Source organism: Sarcophilus harrisii, chromosome 3 (genome assembly GCF_902635505.1).
Source record: "Sarcophilus harrisii chromosome 3, mSarHar1.11, whole genome shotgun sequence".
NCBI classification, from domain to species: domain Eukaryota; kingdom Metazoa; phylum Chordata; class Mammalia; order Dasyuromorphia; family Dasyuridae; genus Sarcophilus; species Sarcophilus harrisii.
The window spans coordinates 592,244,375-592,258,388 of record NC_045428.1 but is presented as its reverse complement, the minus strand read 5'-3'; the positions used below and the strand labels follow the sequence as shown (position 1 = coordinate 592,258,388).

General features: G+C 55.0%; 1 protein-coding gene across 2 annotated transcripts; it reads left to right on the top strand.

Moving 5' to 3' along the window:
• The first annotated feature begins 5,791 nt into the window (after positions 1-5,791).
• On the top strand, positions 5,792-12,921 carry CALM3 (calmodulin 3). Of its 2 annotated transcripts, XM_031963900.1 has the most exons (7): positions 6,080-6,168; positions 8,322-8,332; positions 9,462-9,492; positions 10,715-10,858; positions 10,964-11,070; positions 11,281-11,416; positions 11,541-12,921. In XM_031963900.1, exons 1-7 carry the CDS (start codon positions 6,090-6,092, stop codon positions 11,567-11,569), a joined length of 537 nt encoding a protein of 178 aa, XP_031819760.1. In that variant the 5' UTR covers positions 6,080-6,089; the 3' UTR covers positions 11,570-12,921. The 2 variants fall into 2 exon arrangements, with proteins under 2 accessions (XP_031819761.1, XP_031819760.1); XM_031963901.1 differs by lacking the exons at positions 6,080-6,168; positions 8,322-8,332 and adding an exon at positions 5,792-6,027 and having other exon boundaries at positions 11,541-11,712.
• The last annotated feature ends 1,093 nt before the right edge of the window (positions 12,922-14,014 follow it).

Below are 14,014 nucleotides of genomic sequence, written 5' to 3'. Positions count from 1 at the left end.
AAGAATTATACCAGCTAAGTCCTAAAGGAAGACTACATCCGAGACATACCTGCTAGAAATAGAGTTCCTTCATCAGAGAATATGACCACCAACACTGTTTTGGAAGGAGACAATCCTGGTCCTGGCAGAAGGCATGAAATGAGAATTGTACAGTGAAAAGCCAAAGTGAAATGTGCAGCGCCCCAAAGAAGGCCCACTTACTGGTGAGGTTGAAACATCAGCCTCCTGAGAGAGGATAACAATAGTTGCAAGTTAAAAAGATGTGTTTTAAGTCTGTCAACGCACCCTTGTAAGTTCTTTATCCTTTACCATTTGTTTATAGAAAATAAATATCCATCCCACACCTGACTTATATTGCACACTGAGTACCTTTCTACTCTCTCCTCTCGGGAAGACTCTAGACATGAGCCAAAAATCTCTACTTTAAACAATTTTCCCCCATGACACCAGAATAGAGACGTAACAAGCAATCTTATCTCCCCACCCAGTTGCCACGTGTCCCTGAACACATGGAACCTGTTTCTCCCCCCCTTTTTATTCTGTTCTGATCTTGACTGAAAGAGTATCTGGAGACACTAGAACAGGTTTGTAAACTTCAAATGATCAGAAGAGCCAGAAGACATCTCCTCAACAATCAGAGATAGTAGGAGAAATTGTTGAGCCAGCCAGCAGCAACATTAACCGGATTGTGCAAGATATCCCTGAGGAACAACTTGAAAAAATCCAAGAACAGGTTGCTCCATCAGCCAAGGCACTACGTCCTGCAAGGAGCTAGGCCAGATGAACAAAGAAGCAATTTCTGCCACCTGCAGAAGCAAAGTATGGAGACTCACTGATGGAAGAAAAGGATTCCCCAGAGAGGACCCATGAGGCACTCCCTCATCCCCACATGCTCCCTATATGTAGTCCTTTACAAACTTTTCTTGTCTATTTTTGTACTCACCCTAATTTCTGGGTCACAGATGAAGGTTCTTGGTTCCACTTTCAGGTATCAAAATGTAATATTCTCTCTAAAATGTAATGTTCTTTGTTGAGGTTTCCTTGGGGTCTCTGGGAGCCTTTGTTTCAGTTCAGTAATCACTGCAAGTGCAGCCAGGAGTTAAAGTCCAAATCCTTTATTATCTCCTTCGAAGTCTTGTCTCCTTCAGTTGGGGCTCGGCTAGTTTTTCTGGAGGCCTTCCAGAGCTTGGTTTCAGTGGAGAAACGAAGGAGGACAGCCTGCCACCACTTCTCTGGTCTTCCCTTGTTCTCCTTCTGGCTGAGTTTGTCCGAGCTTATATCCTCTCTCATCATAGGTGTGAGTCTTGTGGAACTATAGTAAGTACTAAGTACCTGTACTGAACTAGAGACCTGCTGAGCACTCTGCTAAATTAGATAACTATTGTCGCTATCAATTCCACTGCCTTAGCACCTTGTTTCAAGTTCTGGCCCATAAAACCGTTAAGTTATTCAGCCATTCCCCAACTGATGGACATCCACTAAGGTTCCGGTTCCTTGCCACTACAAAAAGGGCTGCCACAAACATTTTTGCACATGTGAGTCCTTTTCCCTCTTTTATGATCTCTTTGAGATAGTAACAGTAATGATACTGCCAACAGGTTTTTTTTTTTTTTTAATTTTTCTTGATAGCTTTTGTTTTTCAAATACTCAAATTTTTACCTAAATTTCTTCTTGTATTTCTCCCATTCACCCTTCCTAGAGATCCATTTTGTATAATAATTAATTTAAAAAAAAGAAAGATGAGGAAGAGAAAAAGTGAGCAAAATCCTATCACTATATTGAAAAAATAATTCTGACAGAATGCAGTATTTCAAATTCACAGACCCTCTACCTCTGCAAGGAGGGGAAGGAGGGAGCAATATCTCACATCTCCTCTCAGGAGCCAAGCTGCTTCTTTGTAATTGTGCAACATTCTTTTTTTCAAATTAATTTTATTTATATCTTTTTAAAAAACATCATCAGAATTTCTCCCAGTAACCGTCTTCCTCTCTTGCCATGCCACATAACAAAAGAAATAATATTTTTCTTTTTGCTGAGGCAATTGAGGTTAAGTGACTCGCCCAGGGTCCCACAGCTAGGAATTATTAAATGTCCGAGGCTGGATCTGAACTCAGATCCTCCTGACAAATAATATTCTTAAAGAAGACCAAAAAACAGAAGGAAAAGAAGAAAAATCAGCAAAAAATAACCAATACATCAGAAAATATATGCAATCTGTCACCTAATCGGCCTCTCACCTTTGCCAAAGAACAAAAAAAAAATGGTATTTTCTCATCTCTCCTTTGGAGTCATACTTTTTTTGGCAATTTTGCCACATTCACATTTGACTATTTTATGGAGATTGCTTTTTTCCCTTTTAGATCATTGAAGTCATTGTGTATATTGTGTCCTTGATTCTGCTTACTTCTCTCAGCATCAGATTGTGTAAATCTTTCCATGATCCTTTTTATTCCTCAGATTTGTCCTTCCTTACAATACAGTAACATTCTAATATGTTCATGAACCACAACTAATTTTGCCAGTCCCCAATTAATGACCATCTACTGTTTCCACTTTTTTGCTACTGTGTAACTTTATTCCTCAGATTTGTCCTTTCTTACAATACAATAATATTCTAATATGTTCATAAACCACAAATAATTTTGCCATTCCCCAATTAATAATCATCTATTTTGTTTCCACTTCTTTGCTACTGTGTAACTTTATTCCTCAGATTTGTCCTTTCTTACAATACAGTAATATTCTAATACGTTCATAAAACCACAACTAATTTTGCCATTCCCCAATTAATAATCATCTACTTTGTTTCCCCTCCTTTGCTACTGTGTAAATCTTTCCCCAATCCTCTTTATTCCTCAGATTTGTCTTTTCTTACAATGCAGTAATATTCTAATACATTCATGAACCACAACTAATTTTGCCATTCCCCAATTAATGAGCATTAACTTTATTTGCACTTCTTTATCACTGCAAAAATGAAATACTTCTATAAATATTTTGGTGCATGTGGGACCATTCTTTTTTCAATGACTTCCTTATTTCCATGCCTACCAGTGGAATCTCTGGGTCAAAGGATCGGAACATTTTAGTCACTTTATTCTCATAATTCCAATTGTTCTCCAGAATGCTTGTACTAACCAAGTTCCACCAAGAATTCATTAGTGTGCCTATCTTTCCACAATTTCTCCTACACCAATTATTCCCATCTGTCATTTTTACCAATTTGCAGGGTATGAGGTAAAATCTCTGGCTTGTTTTGGTTTTCATTCTCTTCTTGCTAGAGATTGAGAACATGCCTGCATACGGTTGTTAAGAGTCTGCAATTTTTATTGTTAAGTAAGAAATGACCAACAGGGTGAATAGAGAGAGGCTTGGAGAGACTGACATGAACTGATGCTGAGTGAAATGAGCAGGACCAGGAGATCATTATATACGTCAACAACGATACTGTATGAGGATGTATTCTGATGGAAGTGGATTTCTTCGACAGAGAGAAGATCTAACTCAGTTTCAATTGATCAAGGATGGACAAAAGCAGCTACACCCAAAGAAAGAACACTAGGAAATGAGTGTGAACTGTTTGCATTTTTGATTTTCTTCCCGGGTTATTTCTACCTTCTGAATCCAATTCTCCCTGTGCAACAAGAGAACTGTTCGGTTCTGCACACATAGATTGTATCTAGGATATACTGCGACATATTTAACATATATAGGACTACTTGCCATCTGGGGGGGGGGGGGGGGGGAGGAGAGAGGGGGAAAATCGCAACAGAAATGAGTGCAAGGGATAATGTTGTAAAAAAAAATTACCCAGGCATGGGTTCTGGCAATAAAAAGTTATTAAAAAAAAAAAAAGTCTGCAATTTTTCATTTGAGCGTAACCCTAGGTTAAAAGCCCACTGGTATGGGACTCTCCTCACTGGTGGCAAGGAATGTCCTGCCGTGGTGGAAGGGCTGAGGAGAGTTGGTGGCTCCAGTTCTGGGCCAGTCCCTTCTGAGCCTCATCAACCTTCAAGTGTTCTTCAGGACTCCAAGTTTCAAGTTGCTTTGGGTGCTTCTGGTTTCTTGTTTGGGAGAAGCTGAAAGAGGCCAATCCCACTTCAGGTTGTTAAAGGAAAAGACAGGAGAGAAGTGGGCAGTCTCCACTGTCCCCATCCTTGGCTTTGTTTCCCTAGACACTGTAGGCGGTTTCCTCTTAGTGAGATCAAAAACTCATGTAAGTTATGCCAACAGGAGAGTTCCTTCACTCTGTATATGTTCTCCTTTGTATATCTTCTCTTATTTTTGTTTTATTATATAGGGTAAATGGCTTTCTTCGCTATTCACTACTGTGTTCATTATGGAACTGGTGTTAACTGGGAAAGGGTCAAGCCTTGGATCTGGGGGGGGGGGGAGCCTCCCTCCCCTCAGAAATGAGGAAGTGATAAGAAGTTTGCATATCCCCTAAATCAATATTTAAAGGCACAGAAAGATATAATTTTAGCCCTGTACCCTCCCCTCTCTAGATTACAGACCAGACTCCAGGCCCAACTTCCTGATTCCCTTCTTGGCAGGAATTGAAAAAGGGTGGGGAGAGAAGAGGATAAAGATGTCTATTTTTTCTCCTTTCAAATCATACAATGACAGGCTTCAACATGTGTGAGCCCCTGTCCATATATGAGGCTTGCCCCTTCTTGCTCTTTGTTCATCATGTTCTAAATTCTAAGGCCTCTCCCAGCCCTGACATCGCCTGTTCTAAGGTCCTCCTCCTAACCCTGACATCCCCTGTTCTAAGGCCCCTCCCACCTCTGACATCCCCTGTTCTCAGGCCCCTCCCAGCCCTGACCTCCCCTGTTCTAGGCCCCTCCCAGCCCTGACACCCCCTGTTCTAAGGCCCCTCCCACCTCTGACATCCCCTGTTCTAAGGCCCCTCCCAGCCCTGACCTCCCCTGTTCTAGGCGTTCTCCAGCCTTGACTTTGCATGAGCTGAATAAGAGGCTGGAGCTGATCAGGTGCTTTGGGTTCCCGCGGTTCTGGATCTCACGGCCCAGGGTTCTGAGCGCGTCCCTCCTTAGACTGGGGGCGCAGCACTGAGAACCTACCCGCCTCCGGGTTATCACCGAAGGTAGGGGGAAGGGAAACCCACCTCTGTCTCCCTCACCCCTTTCTCCTCCCTGGGGTGTGGCTTTCTACATTCACGTGATCGCGTGGCCCCGCCCCCGTCCGAATCCTGGCTGGAGCTACGTGATGACGGCATCCTTCTGGTCAGACCATCTAACTTGTGGGACGAGGGCAGTGTGAGGGTCCCACTCTCCCAGTAGCAGGTTTAGTTAGAAGAAAGAGACAACTATAGCTTTAAAATTTTAAAATCCTCTGTTAGCTCTTTGCTCTCGGGAGATAATCTTCTCCCAATTTATTCCTTTTTTCTCCATGTTCCCCTTTCGCCCTCACACGGTGGCGCGTCCTTGTTTGACGCATTGCAGGGAACGTCGGACCAATGGGCGAGCCCCTCTCATTTCCGCTGCTATTGCGGGCCAATGATGGCTTAGTTCACACGGTGAGGGGGAGGAGAAGAGAAAACGTATCACGCACTATTAGTAATCCTCCGCCGAGCCCGCTATGGCTAAGAGAGAGCAGACAAAATAGTCCCGGAGCCGCGAACGGGGGCGGGGGTGCGCACCACCCCGGCAGTAGATCCGGCTCGAGTCTGGACTGACCGGGCTTGGAATGGGGCGGGCGGAGGAATTCTGCACCGCAGTGCGGCGCTGAAGCAAGGAGGGAGGGGACCTGGTGGGGGCGGGGCCGGCGGGCGGACGGGTGGGGCGCAGGCGCAGGCGCAGGGGGGCGGCTATCGGCGGCGCGCGCTGCAGTCTGTGGTGGCGCGAGCGCGCAGCGGCGGCGGCGGCGGATCCGGCAGGAGCTGTGCCCCCTGCTGCGCTCGGAGCCTCGTTCCCAGCGCCGCGCGACCCCTGCTCTTCCCTCCTCCTCCTCCTCCTTCCTCTCCTCTCCGTCCTCCTCCGGTGCCCAGAGCGCCCGTGCCCCGCCATGGTGAGTGTGCGCAGAGGGGAGGGGGGGACCGTTAGAGTGGGGGAGGGGAAGGCGGCGGGGGGATGGTCAGTGTTCTCCCGCGAGGCCCCGGGGTGGTCGGGGGAGGGGAACGGTCGGTTCCACACCCAGAGGACCCGGAGGGTAGAGGAGGGGAAGAAGAGCTAACTCTTGGGGGGAGGGGGCGCTGATGATGGGGGAGGGGGCATGATCAGTTTCCCACCCAGGGAACGGGGTGGGGAGAAGGGGGGGGAGAAATGCTGACTCGGGCCTTCAGGAGCGGGAGAGGGCCGGCTTGGGGGAGAGGAGAAGAGCTTTGGTTCTGGGCATCGGAGATGGCAGTTTCTGACGGGGTGGGGGAGGGGTGGCTAATTTCCAGGGGGGGGAGGGAGTGCTGTCGGGGCGTGGCGGAGTGTCAGTTTCTGCGGGAGGGGGCGGCTCGGGCCTGAGGAGCGCGAGGTGCTGATCAGGGTTAGGGGGTGTCATTTTTCTGCCGGGGAGGGGATGGTGGGAAAGAAATTCATCTGGGCCCGGGGCGGGGGCATGGGATGCCTTGGTGCTGGAAGCTCCTGGGGGCAGAATCCGGAGTCTTCCTTGGGCAGGGGAAGGCAGAAAAGGAGGGGACCCCGGGGACCCCGGGGAGGGGGAGGGGACCCCGCAGGGATTTCCAGGGGGGGGGCAGATGTTTGGGAGTTGGACCCCTGGGGGAGAAGGGGGAGAAGAGTTTGGTCTGTGGAAGGCGGGGGAGGGTTAGACCGACAGGGAGAGAAGCTTTGAAGGGCAGAAAATGAGTGAGGGGGAGGGAAGGGAGACTGAGCCCTGAGGAGGAGGAAGCCTCCAGGGGGAGGTGGCTGATGGCTGCTGGGAAAGACCTCGGGGAGTTGGTCTCTGGGGAGGAGCCGACGGCCGAGCCCCCGGGTGGGGGAGGCGGAGGATTGGTTCCCGCTGAGAGGGGGAAAGAGTTAGGACCCTAAGGCAGCTGAAGGGTGAGGGGCAGCTGGCTGGGGCCCTTGAGGACAGTTGGCTCCCGATGAAGAGCCCCGGGGTGGGGGATCGTTCCTAGCAGAGAGGACTCTTGAGGAGGACTGAGCTGAGAGGGAGGCGGGTGTCTGGTTCCCAGAGGACAAGGAGGTGGGCTGGTCTTGGGGGGAGGGGAGGCACAGCTGGTTCTGAGAGAATCCAGTCCCAGGGGGGCAGTCCCTGAGAGAGGACTTTGCCTGGGGGAGGGGGGCCCCCACAGCTGGTGGCAAAGCTGGACCCTGAGAGGTCATGTTAGCCCAGGGAGGAGGGCACGAATTGGAGGGACCCCTGCCCAGGTCTGGAAAGGATGAAGGCAGTTCTGAGAAAAGGAGGGGGGGGGGGCTTTTGGGGGAGGCTAAAAGGATTCTGGTGGAAATGGCTGGTTTTTTCCAGGAAAGGGGAGGGGTCTTGAACCTTGAAAAAATAAAGGGTTGTTGGGAGGGTTAAGGCTGGATTTCAGGAAGGAGCTGAAGATGGGCCAGGGAGAGAGCAGGCCCATGCTCTGGGAATGGGGGCAGCCTGTGCCGTGGGTGGGGAAGAGGCTCCTGGGGTCTTGGGGCAGGTGGTCTGTGCAGACAAAAGGTGAGAGTTAATCCTGCAGGCAGGGCTGGGATGCTGATTATAGCCTTTGCAGAAGGAACTGGAAGAGGGAACGATCCCATTGGTAACAAAAAGATGGAGGCCAAGTTGGGGGGGCTGAGAGGGCAGGCCCCAGAGCAGAGGAGAAAGGTGGGATGGCAGCCTGGAGGGAGGGCTGAGGAGAGAGGGCAGGGATGGGTGGTAATAATCGGAGGGCTTTGGGGCATTGAAGAGGAGCCCAAGCAGAGGTGACAGCTGGGGTGTTTGGGAGGAAGGTCGAGCCCCTGTCCTGAGTGTGTGCCCCATGGGGTCGGGGTGTGGGGAGCAGAGGCCGGCCCGCTGGGGTCAGAGAAGGGCGCTCTTCGGTACTGTGACGTGGAATTTAAAATTGGGAAATGAGGCTTTGAGAAAATGGGGTTGAGGGTGGGGGAGGGGTGGCAGGCAGTTTCCAAGGAGGTTGAACAAAGAATTTTCAGTCTGGAGGGGGGGGGGGGGGGGGGGGGGGGGGGGGGGGGGGGGGTCCAGACAGAATAGGATTTGGCCAAGGACAGGTAGCCAGACCCCCGCTCCCACCTTCTGATTCAATGACAGCCCCCAGCCTCTGGCTCGGGAGGGAGGGGTTACCGAGGCCCCATGGGGCTCAGCCCCAGAATGTCAGACCTCAGAAATGATCTTCCTCCAACTCCTCCATTTTCTAGCTGAGGAGATGGTGAGTGACTTGTCCCAGATGTTGGCTTCCTCCTTGGCACAGCTAGAATTTTGAGAGAAAAAAGGAAGAATCCTCCTTCCCCTCCCTGTGACACACCCCCGCACCCTCCCCACACACGTACCCAAAAAAGCCCTGCGCCCCCCTCCCTGCTCAGCTGCCCGAGCTCCCTTCTCCCTCTGGGCCTCCTTCCCACCTGGTGCCCGCTTGGGGTGCCATGGGCAGCTCCTGCCTCCCTTGCACTGGGGGTGGGAGGGGAGGACGCCCTCCCCCTCCCCAGGGCTCCAGCCTCCCTCAGAGCCAGTGACCAGGAGCTGGGGCGGCCTCCCGGCACTCCGTGCCCTGCTGCCGATAAAGGCTCCCAGTTTAGAGCCCAGGCCTGGCCCTGAGCCCTCTCCTCAGCTGTCCCGGTGGAGGGTCCGGGGCAGATTCTTGGCCTTTTGGAGCCCCTCACGGCCTTTCTGAAGGGCTCCCACGCTGCCCTCGGCTCAGCTGCTGCAGCCTCCACATGGAGCCGGGGAAGAAGCAGCTGGGAAAGGCCAGGGCCTCTTCAGAGTGGGTGCCTGGAGGGCCCCGCTCTATAACTGTGGCACCCTCCATGGGCCTGAACGTTCCTGTTTCCAAAGCGGATAAAGTGCTCCCGGGCACTGCTGTCCCGAGAGGAGGCTGGGGGTGCCCCTGTGCCCTCACTGCTTTCCCCCGGCCTGGCCCAGAAGGGTTAATGAGGCGGAGACTCCCCCCCATGCCCCCAGTCTGAGGAGGAGGGGCCCGGGACCCCCAGCCAAAGCGGGGGCACTCTGAGCCTGGTGGGCGGCCTCCTGTGACTGGAGGTGACAGGATTTGGGTTAATGGTGCAGGTCTGTGTTCCGCTCCCTCCCCTGCTCGAGAACTGACCTGCTTCAGTTTGGCAGAACCTTCTAGACCTGCTAGATTAGGCCTCCAAGGGAGAGGCTCCAGCCTCCGTGGGGCGCTGCTCCCCAGGCAGGACCCAGGGTGGGCACAGACCCGGGCCCGCACCCCGCCGCCCACCTCTCTGTGCCCTTCAGCAGTGGAGAGGAGGGGGGCATGAAGGGGAGAGGGGGTGAAGGTCGGCTGGCCCAGGGACAGACTTCTCCTTTTGGTGCTTTTCCAGGCCGACCAGCTGACTGAGGAGCAGATTGCAGGTGAGCCCCCTCCCCCCCCCGAGACTCCTGCATGTACGCCAGGCATCCCCCTACCCCCGTAGTGGTTGTTGCTTGTCTGCCAGCTCTGGGGATGGGCAGAATGCTCCGGAGGCTCTGAGGGGACCATCGTGGGGCATCGCTGTCTCCTGTGGCCCCTTGCCCCAAGGGTCTGGGAGCCAGGCACTTTGGACGCCGGGGCCTGGAGGTGTGGCAGCTCAGCTGTGCCCACGAGCCAGTGAGGGCCAGGATTGCCCGGTGACCAGTATGGGCAGTGATCAGGCAGCTGGGGCGGGGCCCACTCTGGGCTCCCCTTCTGAGGCTCCCTGTTAGGGGCCATGTCAGAAATGGAAGGAGGGACCCGAGGCCCGGCCTCCCCCATCCCCACTCTGCTGCTCAGCCATGCGCCCAGGGGCCCGCGTCCTCCGAGGCCATCGGTGTCATGTCATTGAACATCCCTTAAGAGCAGGACCCCCGCTCCGGAGGAACCGTGGGCTTTGGCCAAAGAGTGGTGGGACACCCTGGGGGAGACGGGCAGCAAGCAGCCCCCACCATCTTCCTCTCCCCACTAACAAACCACTCCCTGCCCCCCCCCCCCCCCCCCCCCCCCCCCCCCCCCCCCCCCCAAACCCCCCCCCCCCCCCCCCCCCCCCCCCCCCCCCCCCCCCGCCCAGACAACACCCTTTGGGCAATGGCAGCTGGACATCAGTTCTCCTGGCTCTGAAGAGGGCTTGGGGTATGGGAGCATCTGGTGCCGAAGTGCACCCGGTGGGAGGAAGGAGCTGCATGCCAGCCTGGCCCCAGCTGTGGCCTCCCACTCGGCACCTCCGGCTCTGGCCCCCGCGCCATTGCCACCCACCCCCACGCATGACGGCTCAGCTCCACCCATGGGCAGCCCTGCAACAGTTGGGGTGGGTGGGGAGACGGGCAGAATCCGGCTCGGCCTGGGGGCGGCTGGTACCTCCTGTGGCCTTCTCCCCTGAGTTTGGGAAAGCTGCTGGGAAAAGAAGGGGCTTGGAGTTAGCTGCACCCTCACGTGGCCCCAGAGGAGACCATGGAGCTGCTTAGGGGCCGGGGGTCTTCCAGACACTCTTGCTCGGATATTCTGTGGCTTCTCTTCCCCTTGACCCACTCAGCGTGGGTGGGCTTGAGGAGTCCCAACAGCTTCCTGTGGCAGACCCTGACCCCCCCAGCGCTGAGCTGACCCTGTGATCTCATGTTTTAGAGTTCAAGGAGGCCTTTTCCCTGTTTGACAAGGATGGAGATGGGACCATCACCACCAAGGAATTGGGCACAGTGATGCGGTCCCTGGGTCAGAACCCAACTGAGGCTGAGCTCCAAGACATGATCAACGAAGTGGATGCAGATGGTGAGGAGGGTGGGAGCTGGGGCGGGCACCCCCAGGCACCGGCTGAGGGCCTTGCCCAGTGGGCATCCTCCTGTGTCTGCTCCTGACCCGGGCACCTGCTTACAGGCAATGGGACCATTGACTTCCCTGAATTCCTGACTATGATGGCGAGGAAGATGAAGGACACGGACAGCGAGGAGGAAATCCGAGAGGCATTCCGCGTCTTTGACAAGGTGGGCCACCGGCCCTTCCCTGCCTTTGCTCCCAGGCGCTCCCCAGCTGCGGGGGGAAGCCCACCCCCAGCACTGGGAAATCCCATCTGGTCCCATGCCCAGATAACTTGGGGTGTCTGAGGATTCAGTGAGGCAGTGCATGGACAGGGCTCAGGACAGGTGAGCGGGCACAGTGCCAACTCGAGGCCTTTTCCATCTGCCCCCCTCCAGGACGGCAACGGCTACATCAGCGCCGCGGAGCTCCGCCACGTGATGACCAACCTTGGCGAGAAACTGACTGACGAGGAGGTGGACGAGATGATCCGAGAGGCGGACATAGACGGGGATGGCCAGGTCAACTATGAAGGTGGGTCTGAGCCCCCAGCCCCAGGGGCAAAGGTGGTGAGGTGGGCAGGGATGGCCTTGAGCGGTCCTTCCCCGTGCTTGATCCTCGGGGCTCACGAGCCTTCTCTGCCCATCTTGCCCCGCAGAGTTTGTACAGATGATGACCGCAAAATGAAGGCCGCGGGCAGCTGGCGATGCCCGTTCTCCTTGGATCTCTGTTCTCGCGCGCGCTCTCTCCGACACTCTTACTCGCATAACCTGGTTCTAAGCCAACCCTGACTGACGACTGAGAATCCGACATAAAGCAACTCGAGATTTGTCCCACGCTGCATGACTGCTCTCTGACCCCCTCCGTTCTTCCCTCTCTGCCCCTGAGCTGACCCTCAGACGGACCCCCCCCCAACCCCAGACCACCCCGGGGGTCCCCGCCTTTGTGGCTCTCGGTAGGGCCCCCCCCTCTCCCTTTGATCTCTGACCCTGTTTTCGGTGGCCAGGAGCTGCAGAAGAGCGAGCGGGGAGAGTGTCCCTAGCGGGCCCGGAGAGCCAGCCCTTTAATGTTTGCATGCCTACCTTGGGGGGCCGCGCTGAGAGATCTGGAGGAATCAGGCCCGGAGGTGTTGGGGGGGCCGCCCTCGTGGCCTTTGGGATTGGAGGAGGGGATCGTGGCACTGGCTGGGGCGAGGAGGAACGTGAGGGCGGGATGAAACCCATTGGCTTTTACCCCCAAATATCAGCAATTGGCTCCACCACATTGTGGCCCATGGGAGAGGCGGGGAGAGAAGCCCCTGCCCCCTTGGCACCTGTCCACCTTGTAAATGTCCCCTCCCCACAAGCAAGCTCTTGAGCTGTTCTGTAAATATCTGGTGCTAACCCCCGCCGCCCCCCGCCCGGCCGGCTTCCTCCGCTCCAGCCCCGCAGTTTTGAGTGAAAGTGTCAGTGGTCGCTTGGCGATGTGCTCAAGTCTTGGGATCGTCGTTCTTTTTCAGGCAAAATCCATATATAGCTTGGGGGGGAGGGGGGTGACCCAGCTACCGTTGTGGATCCTAGCTGCAATAAGAGCAATGTAGGGGACCCCGTCCCCGCGCCCCCCTCGCGTCTCCGTCGTGGCTGCTCGGCTCTCCTGTCTGTGCTGTGTCTCTGCTCGGCACCCTCCGCCCGATAGCATGATCAGCGAGCCCCCCTCTGCCAACAGCCGCTTCTCCAGCCTGACCCTTGGGACGAGGATGGGCAGACTGGGCTCTTCTCCCCCTTAGGCTCCTTTCTCTTCCCCTCTCTCCCCTCCCAACCCCCAATGCCCCGGTGGATCGGATGGGCCCTTCTGGGGCCTGGCACACAAGGTTTCTCCCTCCTGCCCACCCAGGGAAGGGCCCTGGCGGGCTGGCAAGGCGCAGTGAGGCTGGGGCTGCTGGGGGAGTGGGGGGTTAGTTTTGTTCTATTTTTTAAACCGGGCAATATTGTGTTCAGTTCAAGCTGTGAAGAAAAATAATATAGATCAATGTTTTCCAATAAAATACAGTGACTACCTGGGCTGGCTGGCTTCCCCCTTTGTGAAAATCCACAGCCAGAGAAGGTTGGGTGGTTTGCCGGTGCTGCACCCCCATTTTACAGATGAAGAGACAGGCCCCACCGCTGGTGCCCTCCGAGCCACTTGGCCCAAGTCTGGGCTCCCCAAAGAGCCCGGCTTGGAGCAGCCCTGCTCACCCGGGGAACCTGGCACGTTGTCGGCAGCGGGAGCGTCCCGAATGTCTTGTCCCCGGAGAGACCGCCTCGGAGGCTTCTTGGCAACCACTGGAGTATTGACCGTTTCCCTCTCCCAATGAGGAAGCTAGGGCAGGCACTTGGTGACCTGCCTCGGGTCCTGTGATCTGTCTGTGGCTAGTTTTGAACTCAGGTCCTCCTAACTGCAAGGCCTGGCTCTCTGGCCGCCCAGAACGGTTGGAAGAGCCTTCAGTTCCAGATGCTACTGAGAGAATGAAGGTTACTTGTAGTTTGGTTCTGGGTAATAGGAGCAGCCGGGCTCGGAAATTGTTTTCAATTCAAACATTTATTAAGCACCTCCAGTATGCAGAGACCTAGGAGATGGGAAGGGGCTGCCATGACCAGTGAGAACAGCGGGCAAGGGGCCCTCGAGGACCCAGTGAGATATGGTGCAGGCCCCAGTCGTGCGATCAGTACAGATGTGTCCAGTGGGTGGAAGCAAAGGGGCTGGGGGAAGGTCTGCAGGGCCAGGAACGGGACCAGAAGGACTTGGATGGGGGCTGGTGGTGGCCCCTGGCACGGGAGGCAGATGCCGTGTCCCCAGGGGGGGGAGAGCTGGGCCCACCTTGGGGGCAGGAACGACTTCTGCCACGGTGTGCCATTAATCCTGTGGGAGGTTGGGTCCAGGTGGGCTTTCGGCAGGTAGTGAGGCAGCTGAGAAGGGGAGGGGCCAGATGGGGGATGAGAATAAAGGCAGAGCATGGACTTAAGGCAGGGGCCTTGGGGGTCATGAGTCTCGTCCCCCATTTACAGTTAAGGCTGAGGCCCAGGGGGAGGAGTCTGGGACTCCTGTGCCCTGCTGCTTGTGGCACTTTGGAGGGCATCTGGTCAGCTGCCTTGTTGCTAGACACAGGAAGCGAAT